The sequence below is a fragment of the Momordica charantia genome (assembly GCF_013281855.1).
Source record: "Momordica charantia cultivar OHB3-1 chromosome 4 unlocalized genomic scaffold, Mcharantia_2.0 BLBB01000004.1, whole genome shotgun sequence".
Classification (NCBI taxonomy): Eukaryota; Viridiplantae; Streptophyta; class Magnoliopsida; order Cucurbitales; family Cucurbitaceae; genus Momordica; species Momordica charantia.
The window spans coordinates 19,871,334-19,883,956 of record NW_028275162.1 but is presented as its reverse complement, the minus strand read 5'-3'; the positions used below and the strand labels follow the sequence as shown (position 1 = coordinate 19,883,956).

General features: G+C 30.8%; 1 protein-coding gene and 1 long non-coding RNA gene across 2 annotated transcripts; both read right to left on the bottom strand.

The window, feature by feature from the left end:
• Positions 1–1,215: 1,215 nt before the first annotated feature.
• LOC111020031 (uncharacterized) lies at positions 1,216–3,105 on the bottom strand. The gene is made up of 2 exons (XR_002602610.2): positions 2,720–3,105; positions 1,216–1,669 (listed from the first exon to the last, which is right to left on the bottom strand). It is a non-coding gene; the product is annotated as an uncharacterized LOC111020031 (long non-coding RNA).
• Positions 3,106–3,976: 871 nt separating this feature from the next.
• Positions 3,977–7,578, bottom strand: LOC111020037 (zinc finger CCCH domain-containing protein 15). Its single transcript, XM_022296583.2, has 3 exons — positions 7,467–7,578; positions 6,255–6,892; positions 3,977–4,689 (listed from the first exon to the last, which is right to left on the bottom strand). The coding sequence occupies exons 2-3, from the start codon at positions 6,885–6,887 to the stop codon at positions 4,357–4,359; spliced, it is 966 nt and encodes a 321-aa protein (XP_022152275.1). The 5' UTR covers positions 6,888–6,892; positions 7,467–7,578; the 3' UTR covers positions 3,977–4,356.
• Between the last annotated feature and the right edge of the window lie 5,045 nt (positions 7,579–12,623).

Genomic DNA, 12,623 nt, shown 5'->3' with positions numbered 1-12,623 from the left:
ACTAAGTAAAAATTGATCTGAGAATCTGCTACCAAAAATTAAACTAATTTTTAAGAAAATGTAACAAAGTATTTTAATTAAAGCTATTTTATAAAAAATATTTTAAGAAAAAATATTTGTTTAAAGAGTGTTGACCTTAGAAATTAAGTCGAAAAGCACTTTGTACCAATTGATGTATTTGAAAGTGATTTTAACATGACAAAATCACTTTCGCCGTTGTCAAAATCACCTCCATTTCCATGGATCATGTTTTACAAATTCAAAAATTGATTTTGAAAAAACATAAAATTACTTAAAATTGATTTTTAAAATATCATTTAAATGGTGATTTTGAAAAATCAATTATTCTTAAATCTATTTTTTCAAAATCACTCGTTCTACCAACACCGCTAAACACATCCAAATAAATATTTAACTGAGTACAACCAAAAACAATTTCAACAAAATATATATATATATATTTGCAAAGGCAATTTCAACAATATTAAAGGCAAGGAACTGTTCCTTTTTGTATGAGCGATGGGAGTCCATTTTGTAATATCTCACTTTTTATGAAAATGTTGATTGAAATATTAGTATAGTATTTATGTCTATGATATTTTTTAAAAAAACTTTATAAAAATTAAAGATTCATCCCAAATATATAAATTAACAAATAAACAACTCACAATTTTTAAATAAGTTTAAAATTATATATATACTTTTTTTTTTGCAAAGGAAATTGCTTATATTTTATCCATGTGGATTCATCCACTCATTCAAGGTTTTAATATTGATGAAAACGTCTAAGTCAATGAATGGATATTAGAAAATTATAAAATAAAAAAAAATTCATAACAAGAATTTAAATAAATAAATAAGCATTTCATAATTTTCAAATAAGTTAAGAATTAAAAAACTATTAATATTGTTGATATTTTTTATATTTTATTGATTTTTTTACGATACTATGAAAATATCGATTCACCTCTCTCATAAGAATGTAAAATTCATGAACAAATAAAAATATCATCATGTCTACATAAGTTTAATATCATACCCTCGTATTCAATACTTTGCATAATGTAATAAGATGTGTCGTTGTACTTAGCTGCCACACACAGCCCAAGAAGGGGAGGGAATCTTTTGGTGTTTCAATGGTAAAGGTTCGAAAATTGTCTCAAGGACCATTGAATTATTAAAAAAAAAAATTATAGTGTGAATAAAACCAATCCCTTCAAACCAAACCAAGCATAGCTCGAGAATATCTATTTCCAATCAAAAGGTTGTGAATTCGAATTATCACCTCCTCATATTTGACCCAAAAATAAAAAAACAATTCATTCCCTCCAAATCCCACAAAAAGGAACCCACTTTTATTGACACAATAGACTTGACGTTTACTCAAAAAGAACCTAATAATAAAATAGAGCAGAACAAAAACTTTGAACCCAACACATTATCTGGATACCATAAAATTCTTGTTTTACACAACTTATTTTAAGATCTTGAACCAATCAAACCTACCTTTAGATTACCTAAAAAGAGTTTCATAGGTTGGTGCTGCTGTCATTAGCTACGGAGATTGTATCCTTACTAGACGATGAGACAATCAACCAAAAAAATGGTGAACAATAATCTTCTTCTAATCTTTGCCTTCTGGAGGGCAGGAGATCTTCAAGAAAACCCTCTACAAATTGTCAGACAGTTAAAACCGCGTATGCAATTTTGTGTTTCATTGCCAATAATTTAAACTGACCAATGGTTATGGAACTAAGCAACACTAAGTTATAATCTTTGCTTTCGCAATAATAACTAGTTATGTAATCCAAGGAAACTCCTTTCAATAAGATGAGTAAAATAATACAAATAGACAATACCCGTAGGGCTGCTGCTGTCAAGCCCCTAGGTTCTTGTAACTTCTCAAGCCAAATGTTATAGAGAAAGAAAAAGCCTTTTTCACCTAAGAAACTATTCGAGGGAGCTCAAGTAATTACACTACTATTAGGGAAATGGAGCAAACAAATTACAAACTGCATCAAGCATCCAACTCTTATTGGAGCAGCCTGATTGAACTTTTTCCCAATCCCAAGAGGGATTTAAACACACATCTATCTCTGTACTGCTACTAAGTGATATTTGATTCAAAGGTATCCACATAATTTACAATCCAATTATATCATGATTTCACACACTTATGTTAAGACAAAGCGCATAACATGCAATGATCATGCCAAAAGTGTTCTTAATTCTATCTGCTTAACTAAATAAAATATAAATCCTCTGTTGGAAATAATAAAACTGCCCAAAGGATGGAGCTGGAAACCATGAAAACTAAATTCATCAAGATTTGGAATGTATACAAGCTCCAAATATAGGGGGGAAAAGATGACAGTTTAAGTAGATGACCTTTGCATATCAAATAATTTAATTAAAATGTAGATTTTCCTTAGGTTAATCTGGTAGAATAATAGTGGACCTTAAAATTGGATCAAATTGCCCTTAATTTCCATAGCCGATCACATAAGTCAAAGATTTTTTTAGCCCAACCAGTTATCCATAGAAATATGGCAGCAAACAAAAGCTCCTTTAACATAGGTCATATTCCGCGATTCACTGACAGATAACATGTTTGCTTTAAACAAGTGTTCTAAATCAGATCTGATAACCAATTTCAACAGAAGAACTGTGGCAAATCTAGACAGGAGATGGAACATTTAAAGAGATGAAAGAATTTTACCAGACCAACATCCATGGCAAACGGATCTGCGGATGTGGTGAGGGTGAAGGGAAAGGGGGAAGAGATTAGAAAATCAGCGGGCATGGGTGGACTTGGAAAATGGAGAATCGGTGTTCATCTTCCAAGTCACCGATGCCAAAAAATTTCCTCAATCTTACGCCCTTTCCCGCTCGCCTCTGATTTCTCGCACAAACAAGGCCTTGAGCTTCCGATTGATCTCCATCTTGAACTTGGAGATTCTGAAGTTTGAGCTTATGTAGAAACAACATAAAAAATTAGGGCAAAATTTTGGGTTTCTTCGCTGTAGATCAAAAAGTCATTGTGGCCCGAAGTCGGCCCACGTTTAATCCATATCCAACCCAAAGCCCAAAATTTGAGTGGGTCAAAGTTCAGTTATAATATATATATATACTGTAATCAAGTTAATAAAGTGTACAACTTTTATGGGGGAAATTCAAGAATAATGTGATTTAAATTATAAAAAATCTAAAAATATAGTAGTTTTTAAGTAATAATGCAAAAATACAAATTAAATAAAATATTTAGAAGTAAATTTTGGTCAAAGTCAAAACTCATATGTGTCACACACGAATTTTGTATACCACGTATAAGTTGATGTATAAGTTAGTGTTGAGATGGAAGTGATGCACAATTTAGATAAATTCAGTGCGGCGTACGATCGCAATGGACAAAAACTAAGAGGTAGCAGTGGACGGATTTAATGAGTAAGGTAGAGGGGAGAGCGAGAGATCGGGAGGGAGGGGTAGGCCCACGTTGTCCACTTCCGCACTAAGTTACTTGTGATTTACATGCCGTTTATAGTATATGTAGACGATTTACCTACCGTACTACTAGCTCATTTAACAACATGGCCCATTTTATAAGTGAAATTCATAATTTGGTAAAAAGTTTGGGGACGAATTCTGATAAATGCCTGGTTGTTCGTCTACTAATTAGCATGAATTATAGAAAATAATTCTTAGTAAATAGTCATTCATGATAATGGTGTAATGAGGTTGAAAATAAAATCATACTAGGAATATGATTATTGATTTTCTTTCCTATTTTAAAAAGTACTTTCTAAATTTTATGGAAAATTAAAGGTTGAGAATGAGATTAATATGATTTCGAAGGAATAAAAGTGCTGTCTAAAATTTTCATATTTTTTAATTACTCAATGGAAAAATTATTTCGAAAATTCTTAAAGAAACAAACCCAAAAGTGATTGAATTATTATCGTAAAAATGCACAAGAACATGTCCGGAAAATCAATGAGCATCATCAATTAACATCCCCAAAACTCTTTACATAGTTTGCTCTGCCAAAAATACAGAGCTCAACAGTTATCCAACCACTAAGTTTCAAATCCGGATTTGAACAAAAAAAAAAAAAAAGAACAGCAAAATATAGCAAAAAGAAAGCCCTTGAGACTTGAGACTGTTTTTCCCCCCCTCAATATCTACCTAACTTGTATCTATGATATATATATATATGTTCTTTACTTCTTATAGCTGCATTATGGAATGGAATGTTATTTACCGCTCTCATTTGAGGCTTACAAACAAACAAACAATCACTATGCATTGGTTTTTATATCATTGTTTTTGTATGTCCAAAGAGTTGGTAAAATAATATTTTCACCTGTCGAGCTTGGGGGTCCTGGCGGAGGGCTTCAGCGGCCCCATGAGCCTTTCCTGGTCAGTGAGGGCATGGCGGAAGTGGCAGCGGTGACCGTACGGGCAGACGACTCCGGCCAGGACCATCCGACACACCTCCGTCTTGTAGCGGGGGTGGCGGATGACAGGGCGGAGCTCCTCTATGCCGTGGGCGAACTGGCAGTGGTCTCCATAAGGGCAGCTGCCCGTTTCTTGCCATTTGTTACAGAGCTCCGTCTTGAACATCCCCTGGTTGTACACCTCCAGTTCCAGTGGCTTTTCCTCTTCTTTCACTCCTTGCACGTACACCTTTTGCTGTTTTTTCAGAACAGAACAACACACCATTAATACAATGAATACTACAATGCCTAAAGGAACGGATGATAATCAAGAGCCCGTTTAATAATCTTTTTGTTTCTCGTTCTGGTTTACAATTTTATTAAGAAATCTAAACTTTTTGACAAGCTATTTACGTTTGAAACAATCTCAAAATTGTAAAGAAATTTTGGAAAAGACAATTACAAAAACAAGTTTCTTGTTTCCTATCCCGTCCCATTTTCAATTTGTTCCAACATAAATAAAAATTTTCTTGTATCATTCTTAAACTCATGGGTGTTCAAGCTTATGCAATTTTATTTTTCTTTTTTCTTTGTTCAAAAAGAGAAAACAGAAGGAAAAAAAAAAAAGAAAGTTACAAAGAACGACTCTAAACTTTATTTTTCTTTTTTCTTTGTTCAAAAAGAGAAAACAGAAGGGAAAAAAAAAAGGAAGTTACAAAGAACGACTCTAAACTTACACCTTAAATACACCATTTTCCTCTCGAACTAGAAATAAGGCCCACATAATCAGAAAAATAAATTGACTACATACTTACCCAATAGACATCGGATCTAAAAACAGGGAAAAAAAATCAACCTGTGTGACAATATTATTGAACAACAAGAAAACACTTGACTGCACAGTTCTAATAAAAGATAAAGAAAAAACAACAAATTCAGCCTAATGCGACTCTATATTAACTACAAATTAATGTGCAGTCAAATTTTTAATATCACAATGATAATAACAGTCTCTACCTTTTAAGTTGTATAACTATTTAACTTAGCAGTTCTATTGAATTTCTAATAATTTTTTTGTAGGAAAGAGAATTTATAAATTTATTAATTTATAAAAACTTGTAAAATTCACCAACCAAAAAATGGACCTTTTCAATTGGGTTATTTCTTGGTTTGTCGTCAGGTCTAGAACCACCCAAGCTCCTCCATGGACTCAACTACGTTGTAATCATTATATATATGTGATTTTCTTTTGTATATCCTTGTCTATTTTGTTTAAAATTATAACTTGAACCCCCCATTCACAATGTTTTATTCCCCAGTGCCCATTTCAATACTACAATTTGAAAAGATTAGAAACTTTCATTCGATTACTTTCCATGACTACTTGTCATAAATAACAAAGAAGTTTTTTTTAGTATAACAATTTATAGATACGGGGGATCGAACCACCCATAACAAAGAATTTGATACTGTTTAATGCAGTTAATTAGTTATATGAAAATATTTTAAGGGAAAAAAATAATAATGGAAGCAAAGATGAAAAGAATTCCTCATCCTCCCACATACCCGGTGACTTTCTTCTTCTTAAAGCAATTGGTCACAAAGAGAACTATAATCTCCCTAGAGTCTGCTATCAGATTTTTAGTCACTGTAGCTAAATGTGATTAAAAAATAATAATAATTAGGATACCAGAGCTCAATTAAATTCTGAGTTGTATTGGCACGTATATATATTTTTTTCTTGAAATATATTGGCACATAATTTCAGTTGAAGAGAATGGCAATTTAGTAAAATGAATAACGAGTCATAATTTTACTAACCTTGGCAGGACTTGCAGTTCTGGGACGAGATGAGGTGCGGATCTTTCCGCCCTGGGTGGTGCCTCCTTGAGCAATCTTCAGGTACCCATTGGACCTCACAGAGATGCTTTTTGGGAGCGAAAATCTCTCCACTTCAACGCCCTCTACCCTTCCACCCTCCATTACGCTCGTCGGGCTCTCATCGCAAACTTCTTCCCATGTCGAACTGCTTGCTCCCTTCTCCCCAACACAGAGTCCGCCGAATCCCTCCACTAAATTAAACGAGGGAGCTTGATCAGGGGAGGCGTACTGTTTCTGAACCGAAGCGTGGATCAGGAGGCTCAGGTGTTTGCTAAGCTCGTGGTTAATACTTCTGAGGTGGATATTCTCTTGTCTAAGAGCGTCCGCTTCTTCGGTTGCTTCCCGAAGATGAGTGAGGCAGAGGCTATGTCGATTAACCATTTCCTGGTGATCTTGAACGACTCGGTGATTCGAGTCTCCATAGAGAGTCAATGGAAGAGAGACTGGAACGGATTGTTTGGGAGCAAAGATTGGAGAATTATAGAGGGAAGCATAAACATCGTTTGTTCGATGCTGAGACTTAAGCTGCGACGACGATGACATAGCAGTTGCAGAGGTGGTGCTCTTGTGCATTTCAACTGCAAAATCACGCCGCGCATTAATCAGAGATAACGCAATTTCTCCAATATTAGTAAACGAAATAAACATACGATTACAAATAGTTCGCGATACAATCTAATCCCTTCCACCAGATCCACAAAAACAAGGAAAACAAAACAGAGATTGACGGAGATATAAAATTCCAAAGCAAGAATTCAAGAAACAGTTTGAGGAAAAAAAAAACGATCGGTCAAGAACATTTTCCATAATCCGTATATCGAAGTAGTTCCAGAACACATCCAACCAAACTAACAAGAAAGCATCGAAGATCAAATCACTTGATGTACTGATTAATGGAAGCAACAAACAGAGGAAGCAGCATCCAAAGCAAGCATGCAAGAAACAGATTGACAAAAAATGATCGATCAAGAAAATTTTCCACAGTTAACAGTAATCGACAAACCACAAAGTAGTACCACATCATATCGAACAAAACTAAAACGAAACATCCTATTAAAGAAGATCGAATCAAATGATGTACTGATTAATGGAAGTAACATATATTGATGAAAACAATCGCATTATAGGAAGAAAAATGAAGGAAGAACTCACTGAATCGGCGAAGAAAACGCAGCCGAAGAAGAAGGAGAAAGGAGAGAGTTGAGAAATGGAGAAGAAGAAGTGGTTTTATAAACAATTTTTTTAATTTAATTTTAAAAACTAATTAATTTCACCGCTTATTAAAAGGTTAGTTTCTTTTCTCCAACTTTTTACCCCTCCTCAGGGGCATTTTAGTCCTTTTATGACAAATATAGGTCTTATAGTGGGGTCCACTCCTGTAATTAAATCTCAGCCGTGTGATTAACATTGATTTAATGATTAAATTTTGGAGGGAGGGGAGGGAGATGACAATCAAGTGACTGCTTTGCCTCGTGTAAGTCTGTTATCAGCCACATGCGTCAGTGAAAGTAATTTCGACCCCAAATTACTCAAATACCCTCATTTTTCTCTTCTAATAACGATGCTGTCCCTCAACAGCTCCCCTTCCCTTCCCATGGCCCTCCTCGAAAATTCTGAAAAGTTTTCCCATTTTTCCTTTTGACAGATAATTTAAGATTTAACCCATGAAAAAATATATATATACAGTTCAATTCACCGTATTATATATTAATTTTCATTATTTTATCTAATCAAGTCCTTAAATACCTGCAAAAATTTAAATGATAATAATTAAATCTAATTGACCATCATTTTGGAATATATTGGAGACTTAAATAGAATAGATGCAAAAGAAAAAAAATTGTGAAGAAAACAGGACGAAAATTTAAAAAAGAATTATGAAATAATATTCATCTAATACAATTGTATTAAATAAAAACTCTAAATTTCTACACCCATTTTTCAGATATTTTTTTTCACGCGTTTTATAAATATTGGAATCAAATTTTAATACCGGAAAATAATTAACATTTAAATTTAAAAAATGATTCTGTTTTACAATTTTGAATAATTTTTTAATGCTAATTAAAAAACGGTACTTTGTAAGTAAAATTACTTATTTAAAAGAATATATAATTTAAAATTCAAAGTAAAATAATTATGAAATCAGCAAGCAGCAAAAATCAAATTCTATGGCATATTTAGCTGGCCATAGTTAATTAATCCTCTTTATTTTTTACCCAAATTAAAAAAACAAATCATTATCAAATCAATTGAAATGTGGTCTTAAGTAATAATTTCAATATAGTTTAACGGATTATCATTAAGACATATATTATCAACCAATTATTAAAAATAAAAGTTTCAATTTTTAAATGTTCTATTTTAGATTCTAAATTTTATATTTAAGAAAAAAAAGTATTATTACAGTCATTATTAGGATATTTTTTTATTAGTCATTTGACAATAGCTCAAGTTGATTTCAAGACACAAAATTTAAAACATCCGACAAATTTAAGAATCGAGATAGGATTAAAATTTAAAAAGAATTCATCATTAATTGAATTGATTAAAGTAATTCACTCCCTTTCTAACTTTTTACAGTAATGGTTGGTTTACATAATTTGAGCTTGTATTATACTTTTGACTAAATTAAAATTATTTATAAAAAAAATAAAAATAGAAAAAAAAATGGGGGAGTGGGGCCCAGGAAAGACCGTGAAAGGTCAGTGGCGGTTAGGGAAGAATTTGATGATATAATGTTGCTTCAGTTAGAAGCTTAAAAGGGAAGGATTAATTTGGTGGTGAGGCGAGTCTTTTTTATTTTATTATTATTAATTTTTTTAATAATAGATTAAGAAATAAGTTAATTAAATATTATTATTATTAAGATAAAAATGGGGTTTGCTTCTGTATCACAACTTTAACAAACTTGGGTTTTCTATTGTCAAATGTTTTTTTTTTCTTTTCTTTTAAGATCCCACATCAAATTTTGTTTGGTGAAACTCTTGGTTCATTCAATGATCTCAGATCTTAAATGGCTCTCTTTTTTTTTTTTTTATTAATTGGGTATTCAACTTGGATAAATTGATCTTTGACAAAAATTCTTGTTAAAAATGTTTCTTTTCTTTTGGATAAAATTTTTATTTTGGCTTCTAAACTTTTAAATTAATTTTAATTTAATTTTTGTACTCTATTCTCAAACTTTACATAAAAATTGTTTTGGTTTTTGATATACTTTTATTTTTTTATAATTTTAAAAAGGTAACAAGAGATGTCTTTTGTCCGTTTCCACCTCTTTTCTTTTTTTTTTGGGTACTTTTCATGATTATATTAGTCACAAACTTCGCATAAAAATAATTTGGTTTTTATTTATTCTATTGTTTATTTAGTTCGTATTGCTTAATGATTTTTATTTATTCTAGTGTTTATTTAGTTCTAAAAAAATAGTTCTATGGTTAGAACAATCAACCTCTATTATTTTTACCACATTTGTTTGACGGGCTCTATTTACTTCAAACCTAAATCTATGCGAATAATTTGTTTTTATTTCATTCCTAAAGCTTCATATGAGCCAAAATGTTGTTCTTTTATTCATATACCATAAATCTCCTCATATTTTGGTCGAAATAGAACTTTTCTCATCCAACGAACAATGAACTTAAAATAAGAATTTGTATTGTTGGTGTTTGATGTTCTTTTTATTCTTAAAACTTACTTTTTTTCCCTTGTTCTTTTTTTGGTTAAATGCATCATACCAAACAAAATTTTAACATCACTTACTTCCGATTAAAGGAAAAAATCGTACGTATATAGAACCACATGAAGTTTTATTCAAAATGTTAAAAAGAAAAAAAAAAGTTTCCAAAAATTGTTGTACAACAAATTAAATGGGAGAGTAGAGTAAAAAAATTGTTTGCTTTCTTATTCATTAAGCTCCTAACACCAACCTAAATCCTACCTTTAGGTTCCCATAAAACCAAGTCATGTCCATCCCTTTCTAATAGGGTTGTTATGTTAACCAAATTAATTTATAATGTTTCCACAAATAATAATTTTGGAAGCAAACCCATTAGGGAGATTGAGCTTATGGTAATAAAATAAAATTTGAAATACTTTGATTTCTCATGATATGTTGAACTTTTCATAACGGTTTATTTACTCTTTATACCTTAAAAATTATGACAATTAAGTCTCCGAGTTAAAATGTTCATTATAATTATAGAATTAGAAAAAAAAAACCTATGCATGTACAAGTGGATAATGCCAATGGGCCTCCTACGACTCCAAATTAAATATACAGTTCAATTTCAACTTATATTTATATAACGGGATAATAATGAGTTTTTTAAATTTATTAACAAAAAAATTAATATGACGTTAAATTATTGTTTTATTAACATATTTAAACACATGAGAAATAATTTGGACATACCACACGGAAGAAGTAAGATCTTTGTTGATTGAGGGTTAGAATTTATTGATGGGTGAATTGAGATTGATTATGTATTTAATAATATATCAACTTTGGTAAAAAAATAAAAAAAAAAAAAAGAAAAAAGAAAAATTTAACACAATTTTTTATGGATTGATGTAATTAAGAATTTTCAATATATTAGAGGTATTGAGAATTTAAAGTATTTGATATTGCTAAAATTGAAAATTGTGTGAAGGCATAAATCAAACGTGATTCAACTTCCAGAAAATTCATATTATTTCTTTCTTTAGTTCAAAAATATTTTAGGAGGTAAGATTCGAACTTCCAACCATTTGATCCACGAATATATGTTTTAACCAATTGACTCAAGTTAACACAAATTCATATGATATCATTATAATAAAATTCGTTGATATCAACCGTTAATATTAATGAACTCAAAAAAAAAAAAACTCAAAATATCAATGGAACCAAGGTGTATAGACACCAATTTTTTTCCTATTTTTTAAGGTTTAGTACATTAATAGGCTATTCAGATACTATAATTACATAAAAGGATTAAATGATATAAAATTTACACTTTTGTCAAAAACAATTCTATGGTATCCATTACTCAATTTACTAATATATCATTTTGTATCTCACCTCAATATTAATTAATTTTTAAAATTCAAAATTGGTTACTTGAAGGTTACATTTTAAACCCTTAAATTTTGCCTAATTAGACTTTTTAAAAGTAAAAAATATCAAATCTCTAAAATCCTCTATTATTGAAAAAATTCGAAAGCCTCCTCCTTCTGACTTTTCTTCTTCCTCTGTTGTTCTGTTTCCGTTCATTCCTTCGTTTCCGGCCGCCGCCTCCATTCTTCTTTGTTGTCGGAATAGTCTGTCTAGTTTCTCCTTCGTCTCCAACCATCTGTCTATTGTTTCCGTCAGGTTTCTTTTTTGTCATCGGCCGCCCGTCGACCATTCGAGCCTTCCTTTCATCCCGATCATTGTCTAGTCACCGACCAGAAGGTTTGTAAGTTATTTGTTTTGTTTGTTAATTGTAAAGGGATATAGTCGTATATACTTTATAGTTAGCTATAGGTTATATCTTCGTATAAGTATATGTTATAATAGATATAGTTTATATCATCATTGAGTATGTTGCTTAAGTTCATATTTAGATATAGTTTATATTTTCATATAAATGAAAAGGTAACCGGATATAGTTCATGTCTCCGATATACATATATGTATGTATGTATGTATGTGTATATATACATATATGTGTATGTTATAATGATATATTATTGAAATTTGGCCAAAAATTGTAATGAAATGAAAAAATATTTTTGTAATAAATTTCATTATTTAGTAGAATATATTAAGGAGTAAATTTGAGAATAATATTTTATAATAAATTTCATTCTTTGGTAGAATATGTTAAGGAGTAAATTGAGGGATTATGAGAATGATTGATTTAGGCCCCACAATAATTTAATGTTTACAAAATGAGATTTAAATATTAATCTTTTGCATTTAAATAAAAGATTAATTATAATAAATATAAATGCCTAAATAAGGGAAATTTGTAAACATTGGAGATTTGTGAAAATAAGTTTCCAAAATAGCTCATCTAACACATTATCTCTAATTTTTAAAGTGTTGACTAAAGAAATGTTTTAAAATTTTAATTCAAAATAAAAATAACATAACAATAACTAATTAATTTTATCGTAACTCAACGGATTAAAGAAATATATTTGATCAAAGATGGTGGTTCCTATTTTACATCCATGTGTTTGTTTGAACTATAAACAAAAACAAAAAGAAAAAAAAAGTTTTTTTTTTTTTGGTTTGATTTTCATTTTCGGAACCGTTTGGGCATGCCAATCCATGTAAGCGGT

What these genes read in the sequence shown, in the direction of transcription:
- LOC111020037 (XM_022296583.2), bottom strand. Translation starts at nt 6,887, where the DNA reads ATGCACAAGAGCACCACCTCTGCAACTGCTATGTCATCGTCGTCGCAG. An exon ending in GAACTGCAAGTCCTGCCAAG is followed by an intron (nt 4,690 to 6,254) that starts GTTAGTAAAATT and finishes CTGAAAAAACAG; the next exon opens with CAAAAGGTGTACGTGCAAGG.